The sequence below is a fragment of the Lepisma saccharinum genome, chromosome 21, assembly GCF_977018435.1.
Source record: "Lepisma saccharinum chromosome 21, izLepSacc3.1, whole genome shotgun sequence".
Classification (NCBI taxonomy): Eukaryota; Metazoa; Arthropoda; class Insecta; order Zygentoma; family Lepismatidae; genus Lepisma; species Lepisma saccharinum.
In genome coordinates, this window is record NC_139249.1 from 27,283,034 (window position 1) to 27,298,558 (window position 15,525).

Sequence of the window (15,525 nt, forward strand, 5' to 3'; positions counted from 1 at the left end):
ATTCATTTAGATAAATGAAACTGTAATATTGCGTGCATTTCCTGGCAATAAAATAAAAACTGCTTACGCTGAACTGAAATCGCTAAGTATATAAATTCTCCTTGGAGAAGAAGCTCCTCCTAGGACTTCGTAGGATTTAGTAGCTACGTAAGTAGGCAACACTGGCTGCAGCCGTCCACGTGGTGATGAAACACCTGGAGCGACACGCTGCCGGAGGGCTGTTTCCTTCCAGCAGGTTTTGCAGGTGCCCGGGTCTTGTTGAATGCCCAGGTACCTTGTAAGCGCAGAGCGCCTTGAAGACCAGGAACCCGGGTAAAGACGCAAGTCGACTCGTTGCCGTGGGCAGGCGAGCAGGTAAACCTGTTATCGCGTGCAAGCGGGCAGTGGGTAGGTAAAAGGCAGACTATGCTGGCCTCTATATGTAACTGAGTAGAAGTATTAAAGTTGGTTTTAAAATTCACTTTATGCTCACCTAGCATGGCCGGACTGGGACTGCCAAGAGGGTGGTGGCAATTTTCCTCAACAGGGCACAGATTGCGAGCAGTTGGTGTAAAAAGGTGCCAAATGTGTGCTTTCAGAAGGCAACTGTGAGGGTGCACTGGGATTTTGCCTGGTGTCCTGGTGGGCCAGTCCGGCCCTGTCACATAGTCTAATCTGGTCTGACCCTGTGAGGTCCAGACCACTGGGAATCAAAACTAGTGCCTTTAATTTAAAGGTGACACTCTTCAAAGACCACCAGGCAAGACTAACAAACTTTCAGAGTTGTATAATGAGCTATTTTGATGCTAACAAGCCCTTGGAAAATTGTATTTTCTACCCTACATATATGCAGCCTTGTGGTATGGCCACTGGCATTGATTTATCTTTGTCTGTGGAATAAGATACTAAAAACGCTAGACAGCTATGGAAACAATATCATGCATAGACTCCTATTGGGGGCCAGGGGTGCCCACAGGGTTGGGGGGGGGGATTATAGCGCAGGTTGCGCCATCAAGATTTTTGGGGGGATTTTTTACCTTCAAATAATATAAAATTCAACATTTATATATTTTTCTAAAATATATGTAAGAATTTTACGCCTTAAATGCACCATAATCAATCCATTAGATGAAGAAGATAAAGTGTTTAAGGGTATCATCGAAAGAGGGGTGGGAGAAATATCCAACTCATACATGTTAGGCATCAATTGGCATGTGGGTTCTGGAAGGGATTCTGAATTACATTTTTGGGGAGGACAGTATCCAACTGTAGGTTTTTGATTATGGGTGGCATTTTAGTTAGAGGGTGATTGAGCATTAAATTGAGGGTGGTATCCAATTCTTGTGTATTATCATTGTCTTAGATTGTTGCGGAAATTCTGGTGTGGAGACTGAGAATTATTTTTTTGGAGGAGCCAATATCCACTCTTTATATGAAGAGTAAGTCTAAAATTGGCATGGAAATTTTGGTGGTAGGATTGAGTATTAAATTTAAAGTGTGAGATTTGAAGCTCTTGATAAAATGTTAAATCTTAGATTGTGAAGGGATTTCTGTAGTGGAGAGAGAGAGTTAGAATATTAAATTTTGGAGATTGTATTTAGCGATATGGTATTCACACGTTTTCGACCCCGAACGTGCCAAAAGAGAAGCTGGAAAAGACTAAATATTTCGGGATCCTAAGAAAGTATTGACACCCCATTAAATTAATATTCTTGAAAACCTGCAAAGAAATGTATGTAAAAATTCTCTTGATTGCTTCGCTTACAATAATGTATTGCGAGAATGCGTGTTTGGCATTTTACTGAGGTGAATGTGAAGTTTTATACTATGGCTGCAGTACAAGACATAAGGGATATTCTCGATATTCATTGCCGTATTATATGATCGCCCTGGGCTTAAGAATTTCTAGCTAAAATGCCTCGTGAAACAATAATTGAATCAGTCACAAGGCTGGAGCATGTTATTTGGTTTGTTAAGGGTGAATTTTCTATCTTTATCTTGTTATGTAACAATTTGTGTTAAATTCTCAAATTGTGTGTTTTAAACCCAGTAACAAACACTTATTTACATAATTTAATTTACTACATTTAACCAATCAATGTGCTACCTTTAAGTTTTTCGAAAATAGAACAATTAAAAAATATGGATAGTTTAACATCGTATTTCATTCAAATATACATCAATTATTACGTCATCCAAACTATTTTGTGGGATTATGATGAACGATTTAGGAACCGTCTTTATTGATCGGCACCCCTGTTTAGGAAGGATGGGCAGATCAAGTATAGTGTTCAGTAAGGCTAAGAAAAAGTTACTTTCGGAAGACACGCTGTCGTCATTAAATACTTTGTATGGATTATGATATGGTTTGAGGGCGCATGATATGATTTGAGGGGGAACGCATGACATGATTTTGAGAGGGATGCACCATTGGCCTTTGTGGGGGGGGGGAATGAGCACCCCTATTGGAGGCAGTCCCTTTCCCTTAAGAGTCATATTTTATCATTTAACATTGAAGAAAGACTTTTTAATTTTTTTTAGCGGGATGTTCACAAACTGGCGAAGGCCCAGAACTACGAGGGTCACTATTTATATTTTGAGCCTTGGCAACACTGATTGAAGTTAGGCGCGATTTGACGTTTGCACGGAATCGTCTGGCATTATTGACCATAACGTACTTCAAATGTTTTGTCAATAGCTTCATTTGTGTTGTTTATGTTGCCTTGGAGATTGCGCGACAATAATAAAATGGAATTAACTCGTGAACATTTTCGTGCGATGATTTTTTACGATTTTCGACGTGGATTATCAAGACAAGAGTGCATCGATCAACTTACTTCCACATTTGGCGATGAAGCCCCATTCTTTGCCACTGTGAAACGCTGGTATAACGAATTTAATCGTGGACGCCATTCGCTCACCGACGAGATTCGCGAAGGTCGTCCAAAATCAGTTGTTGTTCAAGAAAACATTGATGCTGTGCAAAACCTAATACTGCAAGATCGTCATGTGACATACTGTGAGATTGAGGCAACCATAGGCGTTAGTTCTACCAGCATATATAAAATATTACATGATCATTTAGCTGTGAGAAAGGTATGTTCTCGTTGGATCCCACACAATTTGACAAAAACTCAAAAAGACGCTCGCGTCAATTGGTGCAAACAAATGCTCAATAAATACAATCGTGGTGCTTCAAAAGACGTACATAAGATTGTAACAGGTGACGAATCATGGATATATGCATATGAGCCGGAACGTAAACAGCAGTCGACTGTATGGGTGTTTCAAGATGAACCCAATCCAACAAAAGTTGTTCGCGCTCGAAGCACATCGAAACAAATGGTCGCCTGTTTTTTCGGGAAAACTGGTCATGTGGCAACTGTGCCTTTAGAGGAACGTAGAACGGTCAACTCTGAATGGTACACAACAATTTGTTTGCCAGAGGTCTTCGGTCAAATACGGAAAACAAACAAACGCCGTCGGATCATTCTTCATCAAGACAATGCCAGCTGTCACACATCTCGTCTAACAACCGACTTTATGAACAGTCAAAAAATCGAATTGATGGGTCATCCGCCGTACAGTCCTGATTTGGCACCCAATGACTCTTCTTGTTCCCGAATGTCAAGAATAAATTGCGTGGACAACGATTTTCGTCGGCGGAAGACGCCGTTGATGCGTTCAAAAACCATATTATGGAGGTGTCTCAAGAAGATTGGAAAAACTGCTTTGACAAATGGTTCGAACGAATGCAAAAGTGTATTGACCATAAAGGAGAATACTTCGAAAAACAATAAAGCAGTTTTCAATGCCAAATTCCTGTTTTTTCATTGTTAGGCTCAAAATATAAATAGTGACCCTCGTAGTAGCATAGTCTGTCAGTAGCACTTCTTCAACAGAAAATGAAAGGGCAGTGGCAATCATGAATCTGTGCTGCACGGTTGCATAATACGCGATAGAAAATACAATTTTTGACCGCTTGCAGTATTGAATGAGAGAAAAAGCTGCTTACCTTCATGTTTCACTACTTGCCATGAAAAAGCTTCGTCAGTGTGAAACCCTGTGGATGTATTGTAGAGTGGGGTAGGAAAATCAGACCTCCACCATTTATTAATTTGCTCTATGGTGTACCCTCACAAAGAGAAGCGTAAAAACTAGTCCGATGGCTTCATAATAATAATAAACTGAAAATTAGTGACTTCTGTATGATGTATTAGGAATCGGGGTGCTGAAAAGCGAATGATCACGCGCATTGAGAAATGAAGATAAATACTACAGTGCTTGAAATAGCCCGTTCAAAATCGAGCAAATGGGAGGGTATTTTCTGGCATATCGCATGTACTTTGTATCATGTATTATCAGTGGCGGCGATTAGGGGGGCGAGGGGGGAAGTTGCCCCCTACTATTTGCCACTTTCGGCCCCGCACTGTACTAAACCTTATCTACGAGGGAAAGAAAACTGTCTTTGCCCCCCCCCCAATGTTGGCACCTTACCCCCCTAGTTTTGGAACCCAATCGCCGCCACTGTGTATTATGCAACCGTGCAGCACAGATTCACGATTGCCACAGCAATTTTTTTTTGTTGAAAAAACAGAATTGTGGCGTACATGAAATCGCATAGTAACAGTAAAAAATAAGAAAATTATTCTACAAATGCTTCAAAAATTGGCAAGAGAATGTGTGTCTTCGAGACCTGTAGCCTACCACAGTCGGCGATAAGCAACGTAGATCCTGGTATTTCCTCTGCCGAGCAGATTACATACCTCCCGATGATAAAGTCGGCGCCTTGTAATCAAAGGGTCCCGGGTTCGATACCCTCCTTTAAACTGTAGGTCCAGTCCCGATTAACCTCTGTGCATAAAGTGCAATTAGAACAAAAATTCAAAGAAGAGGGTAGGAAATACTAAAGCCAGGCTACCTTTATTAAGGAGCCCTTGTAACCGGGGACGTGGAGCTGAAAAGCCAACGGGAACCGTTCCTGAAATCCATCCCCCATTTTGTGGAGGTGTTATTGCAGTTTCCCCCCCCCCCCCCCCGCATCAGCAAGCTAACAGTCTTCTGCTGCATGAAGAAGCAGGCCGTGTACTTGCACGTAAAAGTGTGAATGTCCGTTCAAACATTTCATCATTCATTTTCAAAGTCGCGACAAAAGTAGCAGAAAAGCGACGTAAAGTAATCAAATTAAATCAAAGTAGATTAGCATTTTGGGAACTTTGCTGCTGGACTGGTCTAGCATAAAGACATCGTTATCGGAAGAAAAAAGGGGTTTATTCTGCAGAAAAATGTTCAACGTTGAGAACTACATGTGCACTTTCATTGTTCATATATGTTCGTAATGTATTTTCGATCGCGATCATTTGTACAATTAGTAGCAGAAGTTGGTGGTTTTACGATGTGAACTTCATGTTTTCCCGATATATTATATTTGAGTTTGTGATCATAGGATTAATAGGCAAAAACGTGTTAGTGAGCGTGGGTATATACATGTGATTCGAAATACGAGACCCCACACACTCGATTTCAAATGGCTAGCTCCGACGCACTTTTCCTCGTAACTGTACTTTACTTTTTCGGACATACTAACTCAATCTCAGTCCGTGTTATACAGCTATTATACCAAATAGCAGTGGGAAGAGAAGAAAACTACATTATTTGCGTGATATCTTGTCCGGCTTTTCTTTACAGCTAACCTATTTATTTTATTTTGTCTACCAGTGCATTCAGGCTCGTGATACATTAGGAACGTTGCCTTGCCGTCGCCGATCTGCTGTTGCCTTGTTGTAGACATGCAGTCGCCAGCTTATCAATTTATACATGCAACAGCAACGTTGCCAAACGTAACTGATTCCCTGGACGTAGGGAATCTGAAATCAAGGGTCTGTTTACGGCAGAGAATTTTAATCAATTGATTTGCGTATTTGTTACATCGACGTATCAGTGAGAGCAGATTTTTAGTTTCCTATGCACGTGTTGCGGTAGTTGTTTCATTATTTACTTTGCCGATGTTGTCTCTCTTGATCTTGTGCGCATATTTTTCTTTCGTTTTACAGCTGGATGCGCGTGTCGTAGAGTGGGATGCACAAGAATTACCAATCAAAATTCAATCACTATTTCCATTCATTTTTCCTTGTAACTCCCGTGGTTGTAATGGAATTGCTCCCATGCTGGTGTAGAGATGCCATGCCAGTTGATTCGTTGGCGCGTTGTTAGGTTCTTGAATCTCGCATTCCGTAAAATGAATTTAACTAGGCGATGGACAATTTGCCTTGTAATATGCATATATCACACTCCACGTGATTACGTTACAGACTAGTTAAATGCTGCACTTTGACAAATTATGGTTGGGAGTGAATTAGTTGTCAACTTCTATAAATAAAAATCGTAGTATGTGTTTTATAAAATATTTTTCGAGTTATGGAACTTTTTCATAACATTTACAAGCAACTTGCAGAAATAATGTTTGGCGTGGGAATTAGGGTCATTTGTAGGGGTATTTTACATGTTGCTGAGGTACTTACCAAAACTATTTGCAACACTGGTTTTGAAGGCATTTTTTTTTTCTATGACTGTGTTTGTCGAATGAAATCTTTTCTACGTACTTAATATTGAACAAGGCAACTAGAAATTGTTAACTATTCGCAAATAAGCATTCCCCACGTATGAATGAACCTAATTTATTTATAAATATATAAAATTGCTTTAGCATTGAATAGTCGTACCTTGTTTATTCAGCTTAGCAACAAAGCGTATGTTCTCGATTTCAATACTTTGTGATGTGAGGAGAAAGGAAGATGGTTTCACATTCTTATTCGATAACTATTCTAAAGCATTAAGGTGTAGAATTGTACTAAGCAATGCAAAATAAAATTAAGAACTTCCCGATAGTCGTAATTGACATTGTTACGGCAGGCCGCCAAGTCGCCTTTTTCATATAAAATAAACACATAAAAAGTAGTGAACGTTCGTAGTCTACCAGAGATGCAGTTCAGCACAGATTTTGTTGGAGCAGTAAATGTAATATGAAAGGTTAAAATGAAGTTGCTCAAAATTGCGACGTAAACACAGAAAGACGCAATTAGAAAATGATAAATATTTCCTGTGTAATTTATTTCTGTAGCACCTTTATCACATACATATATTCCTTTTCATGTAAAAAGTACCTATAGTATTTACAGAAACATTGTAGACTGTATGTAAAAGTACTATTTGATTTAAAGGAATGAAATGTCACAAAGATGACAATGCAAACAGTTTTTTTTTTTGCACCACGTTGAGTTCGTACATTTCAGCATTTCAATACATTTTACCTTTTGGCATTGTGGCCACTTGTAGTTTTGTGTGTGTAAAAATATGCTGGGAGATGACATTGTATAACAGATTCATGTAAAATAGTCAACATTACATGTGGATCTAAAGTAAGTCTTGAATAGAAATTGAATTATGAAAGTAACAATTATTTTTTTACAAGTACAAGGTGCTGCTTATCACTGTTGCATGAATATGTTAAAAATTCCAAAGTTTTGTTGACTGTAATAATTAAGATCAATTCGAACTTTGAACCACGGTGGTCTCGTAGGGCATCTTGACTCCCATGCGTGAGACCCAGGTTCAATTTCCAGTGTGGGTGATCTAAGATAGGAATTTTTCCGGCCCTGTCCCTGCATAATGCATCTCTAGGGCCCACCCAGCCTCAAATCAATGGTGAGGGGGGGGGCAGCCAGGGGAGGTGACCTAAGCATAGTGCTGATCACATCACCTTCAAAATGACCAAGATTGAGAATGTGTAGGGCCCTACCCCCACATGCCCTGAATGTGGCTTCATGGCATGGTGCTACATGAACTTTACCTTAGCTTTGGCAACTCTCTTTATAAATAAGCAATTGCATGAATGACTTCTTAGAAAATGTTATTGTAATTCATTTTAATTTTTGATACAGGTTACTAACGTAGAATTGATGTCCTGTGTACTTAGCACAGCTCCATGAAAGCAATGTTGCTTGCATTGAAAATTACATTGAAGTTCATAGTCATTTGATACATGTAGGGAAGCAAATCCTGAAACAGTCATTTGTAAATTTACTTTATGAAATAACTTTTACAAGCCTTCATTATGTTGTATGTTGAAGATACCCAGTAGCCTACATCTTGTGAAAATATGATTTAACTTTTTCTTCAATCACCAGTCAGAGGCTGTGGTATCAGCTTCTTAGTCTGTGAACATTAATAACAGAATGACTATTTAGTTACTGGTTCAGTTACTTATAGGGTGACCAGACATCCTGATTTTCGCAAGTTGTTCTGTATGACATCAAAACACTGAAGTACCTTTAGGGACACCCTGTATTTCAAGAGACATGTAAGCAGTAGGACTTTTTCTTTGCCAAGTGGGGGGGGGGGGCTGCACTTGACCCTATGCTCTTTTAGTTATAGATGCAATCCCCCTGTACACATCCATGGATGTCCTGCTTTTTGTTTCAGAAAATCTGGTCACCCTAGTTACTTAGGATATATGTCTGAATTTGAGTCTTCTTACATGAGTACACTTAATTGTATGATGGGATATTTACCACAGGCTTTTGTGATCTGAATTTGATACATTATTGATAATCTTGAATTCATTGCTTAGTGATCCGGCCATAATTTAGAATACTGTTTCTGTATTCTAATAATTCTATTCTGAAACCCTGTGTGCATTTTTTTTAATGCACTGTCAGTGTGAAGTCTGGTTTAAAAGTATCTTGTTAGGATGATTTATTGTTTTGGAATGCAAAGTCATTTACAGTGTATTTCCACTTCTTATTTGGGATTTTCCGTAGTTAGAAAAATTTGAACTCTTGGATTTATAAGGATTTTGTTATTCATCCAGGTATCATGTGAAAGTGCTATTTACCCAGTCCTTGATACTTATAGACATAGTGGAATGTTGTTTCTGATGTATACCAGTGTATCACTTGGTTAGATGATATTTTGAAAATTGCACAGAATTGCACCCAAGGAAGTTGATTTTGACAAACAGCGTGGCTATAGGCTGTTTGGGGAAAAGTAAAAAAAATAGTCATTTATGTTTATTCTCTCACTAACAAACATTACAGACATGATATACATGTTTGATCATCACTGCTTACAATCTTTACATGTGCCCAATGTAAAATCATACTTATAATACAGGGAGGTTATTGCAGCATGCCACCGCAATAGCGTCGGCCGCTTGCCGGCCCAGTCATGCAACAGGTGCCGGCAAATTGCGTAACAGATAGCCCGTTACACAAACCGCTTGTTTTGTAATGTTTCCACTTTTCACAATTATAGTTACAATTACAACTTAAATAAGCACGTACCTTGCCGCAAGGATGCTGGAAAAGGTGTCCTCTAAAATACAAATATTTCTGGCACTTTATTTCTGCCCATATCGCTTCTGACAGCAATGACTCATCCAACATAAAGGATTCAATTTTTCATTCTTGTCTTGCCTTCGAATAAACAAAACCGTGACTCTTATTTTGCAGATAACACAAGATTAATCCTTTTGAACACTAGAGTCAGTGGCGTGCCCAAGATTTTCGAGGGGGGAGGTTACGTATACATTATTATGCAAAACGAAAGCGCAGATAAACGAATTATTTAACAGTGTCACTTAATTTTAACGTGTGAATATTTTTGAAGTAAAGTAGCGATCATACACTGTGTGCGTTTTTCTTTCTGAGAGCGCCATTTGAAATAAGCACTTTTCCCCTTTTGCTACTATGGGATAAACTGAATATAAAAGGCTATAACTGCTCAACAACTGCATCTTTTTAAGAAATTTAAATTCTAAATGTAAGAATGAACAAAAAGCAACATTTTATGTAAATTCCGACAATTGTGAGTTCAGGGGGAAACGGGGGCCAAATCCCAAAGTTCTATTTTCCCCGTAATTACGCAAAATTTCTGAACGTCGTAATTTCCATATTTTTTTTTTTTTCAAAGTTGCGGCAGGAGCATTACATATCCTCATAGAGTAGTCTTTTGTTGTGCTTCCCTCAAAATTTGGTCCATCCAGTGTCTATAGAGCCGACGCTAGAAGCGAAATTCCTCAGATGTCGCAAGAGCGTCAGCGGCTTATCGGAGTAGTGGTAAGCCGCGAGAAGCCTCTCGATACTACGCGAATGCGACAGCTGTCGGCTACCAGTTGTTTAGACGTGTTCACTTCGGTTTGCGTTTATCAGTACTCGTGTTGTTTATACTGTGTTATTGGTGTGCTATTAAGTGCTAGTGCTTTATCGTGTGTTAATTGTTATTCATTCATTAGTTATGCCGCCAAACAAATATAGCCTTGAACAAAGAGTTTTTATGTACGATACTTACGTGAAAACGAACTCTTGCAGAAAAGTAGTCAGGCGATTCGCAAGAAAATTTCCTGGCAATCCTGTTCCGGACAGACATACTGTTTACAACCTCGTTAAAAGATTACGAGAGACAGGATCTCTTGAACCTAAGAAACGTGTTTCCAGACGACGTGTTCTTACGGAAGAAAAGCTAGACGAAATTGGTGAACGACTTGAACATACTCCAAAAAAATCCCTCCGTCGGCTTGCTCAGGAAACAGGCATTTCAAAATCCTCAGCACGAAATGCCACTAAATTACTTAGATTAAAACCCTACAAAATTACAGTGGTTCATGAATTGCAACCGCGCGATCACGCGACTAGAGTTCGATTCTGTAACTGGATGCTGGATAATATTGTTGCTGGCAGAGTAAATCCAGAATTAATCATATTTTCAGACGAAGCTTGGTTCGAATTGAATGGCCGAGTTATTTCACAAAACAATCGCTATTGGAGCGCAGAAAAACCTGACCCTGTGCATGAAGTTCCGCTCCATCCTGCAAAAATTGGTGTGTGGTGTGGTTTGAATGCGCACAGAATAATAGGGCCTATTTTTTATGAAGGTACTATCAATGGTGAAAGGTATCGAAGAGACATACTACAACCTTTTTTTGAACAATTAACGGACATTGAATGCCAGCAGTCATTTTTTCAGCAGGACTCTGCTACTGCTCACACTGCTTATGAATCACTTAATTTTATTGCCGAGATTTTTGAGGACAGAATTATCAGTACTGAGTTGTGGTCCTCTCGTAGCCCCGATCTTACTCCTTGTGATTATTATTTATGGGGAACATTAAAAAACAAAGTGTATCAGAATAACCCGCGTACAATAGAGGATTTAAAAGAAAATATAAGAAGAGAAATTGCCAGAATCACACCTGAGGAGCTTATGGATGTTCAGAGGAATTTCATACGCAGATGCCGGAAATGTATTGGTGTTGAAGGAGGTCATTTTCAACATCATTTATAACACAGAAGGTTAGTGATCATCATTATTATTAGTTTTAAATATAATTTTACACTTTCGGTTTGCTTTATGCGCCGCGATGCTGTCTTCCCTTTCTGTGAACCGAGGATAAAGTAGAGATGTCTAAGAAAGATTAGATGTCTGAAATAAGGTTGTAATTGTAACTGTAATTGTGAAAAGTGGAAACATTACAAAACAAGCGGTTTCTGTTACGGACTATCTGTTACGCAATTTGGCGGCACCTGATGCATGACAAGGCCAGTAAGCGGCCGACGCTCTCGCGGTGTCTAAGAAAGATTACATGTCAAAAATAAAGTGCCAGAAATATTTGTATTTTAGAGGACACCTTTTCCAGCATCCTTACGACAAGGTACGTGCTTATTTAAGTTGTAATTGTAACTATAATTGTGAAAAGTGGAAACATTACAAAACAAGCGGTTTGTGTAACGGGCTATCTGTTACGCAATTTGCCGGCACCTGTTGCATGACTGGGCCGGCAAGCGGCAGACGCTCTTGCGGTGGCATGCTGCAATAACCTCCCTGTAGTATATGTAAATTTTTCTTTTATTGATTCAGTGTGACTTCTGTGCTTTTTCCTTGAACATCCTAGAGTTGTCACAGATTTTTAGTGATAAGAATGATAAATAATGGTAGAGACCAGCCTATTTATTCGTGATCATGTTTCCTTCTCTAACTGGATTTTTTTTTCTTGTTTAAGCTTTGTGAATTCCATGTCAGAGTGACTTAAAAGGAAGAGAATACAAATAGTTTCAAGAAAAAGTTGCAAGTGAATAAGTCCTTGGTGATTTGAATTTCATTATGGGTGATTTACATTGTACAAGGCTGTCGAAGAGGCTTCGCGATAAAATGGACGTTCAAAAATCTTTATCTGGTGCAGGTGCTCTGAGTAAACACAATAGGGTGACAAAGAAGTCGCAATTACAGACCAGACAGGCTGAATGTTCGAAGAGAGGATTGTTGGCAACAGAATCAGCAAAGTTGTCCAGAGGAACAAAACCAGTGCCATTGGGAGTTGCAACTCAAAATCTGGCCAGACAGACCAGATTTTCAACCAGATTGAATCCTCGCAATAAGGAAACAAATGAAATTAAAGCCTCTGCATGCACAGATGACAAGATTGTAATGGCCCGTGCTCAAAGTTCAAGCACAGTTGGAAGTGTGCAGTGCAATTGCATTAAAACAAGACTGAAATCAGGTGAAGAATGCACGAAGTGTAGTAACAAAGAAAACGGTGAGCTTTCTGCAGAAACAGGCAGGATAGGTAGCTCTGCAAAAAGCAAATTGTTAATACAGCCTGAGAAGGAGAAGGAAGTTGGAAAAGAGGGCCATGATATAAGCGTTCAGAAATGTAAAGCTAAGTGTCCAACGGTTGTAACTTCCACACGTAACAAGACAAAAAAAGTACGTGGCTCCCATCATTTCAAGGCAAGAAGCACTAACTTTGATTCTGCATCTCAAGCAGAGAGACAAGTTTCCGTGGAGAAGAAAAGTGGGAAATTATTGAAAGGGACTGCCAAAAATAGTTCTTCAAAGAAAGATCAGCCAGAAAGACTGAAGACAGCTGAAAATAACAGCTCTCATAATTTACCTGCAAAAACTCGGAAAAGAACAGACACAAGATTTAAATTGGGTGTGGTGAGTGATAAGAAAGTGGAATTGTGTCCAGTATATAACACATCAGAAAACCAAAGTCGGGAGTGTTCACAGCTGCAAATAACCACCAGATCACAAACCAAACAGTCCCGGGGTGGTGCTATCAATATGAATGTACATCGCAAAGCTGAGACTTCACAATCAAGTGGAATGACTGAATCTGATGTTTCCCATAAGGATGATGCTTCCTTTTCCCATAGCCTAAAATCAGACAGTGAAGAAGAACTAAATTCTCAAAATGAAGATAAAAATAAGCTACCAGACAAGGATCAGAAAGAGTTGCATCCATTGCCGAACATGAATGAAAGAGAGACCAAATCTGTGACACAGAAGGGTGTCGGTGCAAGGATGACGAGATCAGTGAAGAAAGTGGAAGAGGAAAGAAAAGAAAATAATAAAAAAGAGAAGCAGGTTGGCAGCAGAATTTCTCATGGTGAAAATTCAGACATGTCATCAGATCATAGCCATGCGCAGCAGGGAAATAAAACTCTCAATGCAGATGAAGTTTTGATCCAAGAGTCCACTGCCAAAGATAAAGTATTTCAGAAGAGGATATTAAAGAATGATGATGTGATACTTGAAACCAAAAAAGGAACTTCCAGTATGAAGAATACCAGAAGTCAAAAAGACAGTATACAGCAGAGAAATCAGAGTGAATCCATATTATTAAGAAAAGGACTTAGGAATAGGCCTATTGTTGATGAAGGTTCTGAAGCTTTGACCAGCAATCAGCCACTTGGGAAAAGGTTTTCGACCCAATCACTAACGTTGAAAGAAGTAGAAACTTGTGACAAATCTTATATGGAGGACAAGACCAAGTCACAGGGTTTAAGTGCCCCAACAGAAGATAAAGAAGTGGCAGTGCAAGTAAATCCAATGAGTGAGGCTAATGTAAATGGAGAGGGCGTGGACACCACTGAGACATTGAAAAGTAATAGCGAGAATACAGATGAGACAGAAGCAGAAGGATCGAATGAAATATCTTCTCAGGATGAAGCAGTGAAAAGAATAATAGAGAACCCGTGTGAAAACAACTTGATAATAGAGCGTGAAATTAAAGTAGAGCCAAAGGAAATCTCTGGTGACAATGAAGATTATATGGGAGCTGAAAATCAGACAATAGATCAAAACAAACAGATTAAGTCTGAAGATGGATCAGCAGCTGAATACCTTCAGAGAACAGACAGTAAGGAAAGTGGTGAAATGGAACAAAAAAGTAGAGTGCAAGATGAAGACCAGAACAATACAAGGCAACAAGGAACTGTTAGTAGGAAAATAGAGAGGCAAGGAACTGCTCGAAAAGAGGGTGCTAGTTCCAGTCAAGTACCACAAGAAGATGTGTCAGTAAAATCTGGTGGATCAAAGCCAAGTGTGTTGCATGATGGTCTACATATTGTACCACCTGATGCAGAAATCATCCAGTATCATTGTGGCAATGGTAGGTATATTTTTATGCAGCATTTTCTATTTTGTAGTCTTCATTGTATGCTCTTAGTACTGGTTGGTTTGTTTTTAAGAAAAATAAAGGATTTTTTAAAAATAACCTGACATTGCAGTTTACTACACACTTATATCCTCTAACGCCTCTACCATGAGTAGAAAAAAAAAAGGTTTTGAGCCGTTTATGAGAAACACTAAGTTGCTGACCAAGGCAGTTTATTAAGATATAAAAACACTTAACATGTAACGTTTCAACCCTGTATCAAGGTCTTCCTCAGATGAATAACTAAACTAAACTTAGGAAGACTGATACAGGCTTGAAACGTTACATGTTAAGTGTTTTTATATCTTAATAAACTGCCTTGGTCAGCAATCTTAGTGTTTTTAATATGGAAACAAGGCTTAACTATATTACTGTTTATGAGGTAAAAACTATACACTATCTAAATAATACATATTGTATAGAGTGGAATGCTAGCAACATGAATGAGCATCCCATACGATTAGAGAACGAATCAGCTGTCACCAAACCAAATGTGTCTGAAAATGCCAAATTGTGTTGCCTGCTATGTTCTGTCTATTTTACTGGTAAACATGAATTGCTGAACTGCTGTAGGGGTCAGTGGCGTATTCTGAAAATTTGACCTGGTTTACAGCAACAATTCTTATTTATTGTGTATATATTTGTTATACCTAGGTATATTAACTGTTTTGCTGGGGGATATTTTCAGAATTGCATAAATTTCTAAAAAGAAAAAGTATTCTGAAGGACTGATGTGAATTCCTCCCCTATTCTTTGAAAATGGGCCATAGGTGGGAGTTATCCTTGGTGTTAAATTTTCATTGTTATTGAAGTGGATACGGTGGCATGCCCAAGGGTATGGGGGGAGGAGGTTGGTAGGGTTCATAACCCTTCCCTTTTGGTCCATCATTCCTAAAAAGAGATATTCTTAAAAGTAGGAAAGATAGCGAAATGAGGGCTGACTACTAAAAAAGTGTGTGTACCCTCACCCCCTTTAAATTGTGGGCATGCCACTGAGCAGATAAATGATCCGTGTTGCCATTGTTGTTTACATACACACGGCGGTACACATT

The 15,525-nt window shown here is 39.1% G+C and overlaps 1 protein-coding gene across 1 annotated transcript in view; it reads left to right on the plus strand.

Moving 5' to 3' along the window:
- The window catches only part of LOC146004116 (uncharacterized), a 99,234-nt gene that overhangs the window by 57,097 nt on the left and 26,612 nt on the right, over positions 1–15,525 (plus strand). Inside the window, exon 8 of the mRNA XM_083142780.1 lies at positions 12,113–14,428. Coding sequence (XP_082998906.1) covers positions 12,113–14,428 — 2,316 coding nt within the window. The remainder of the gene's footprint in view (positions 1–12,112; positions 14,429–15,525) is intronic.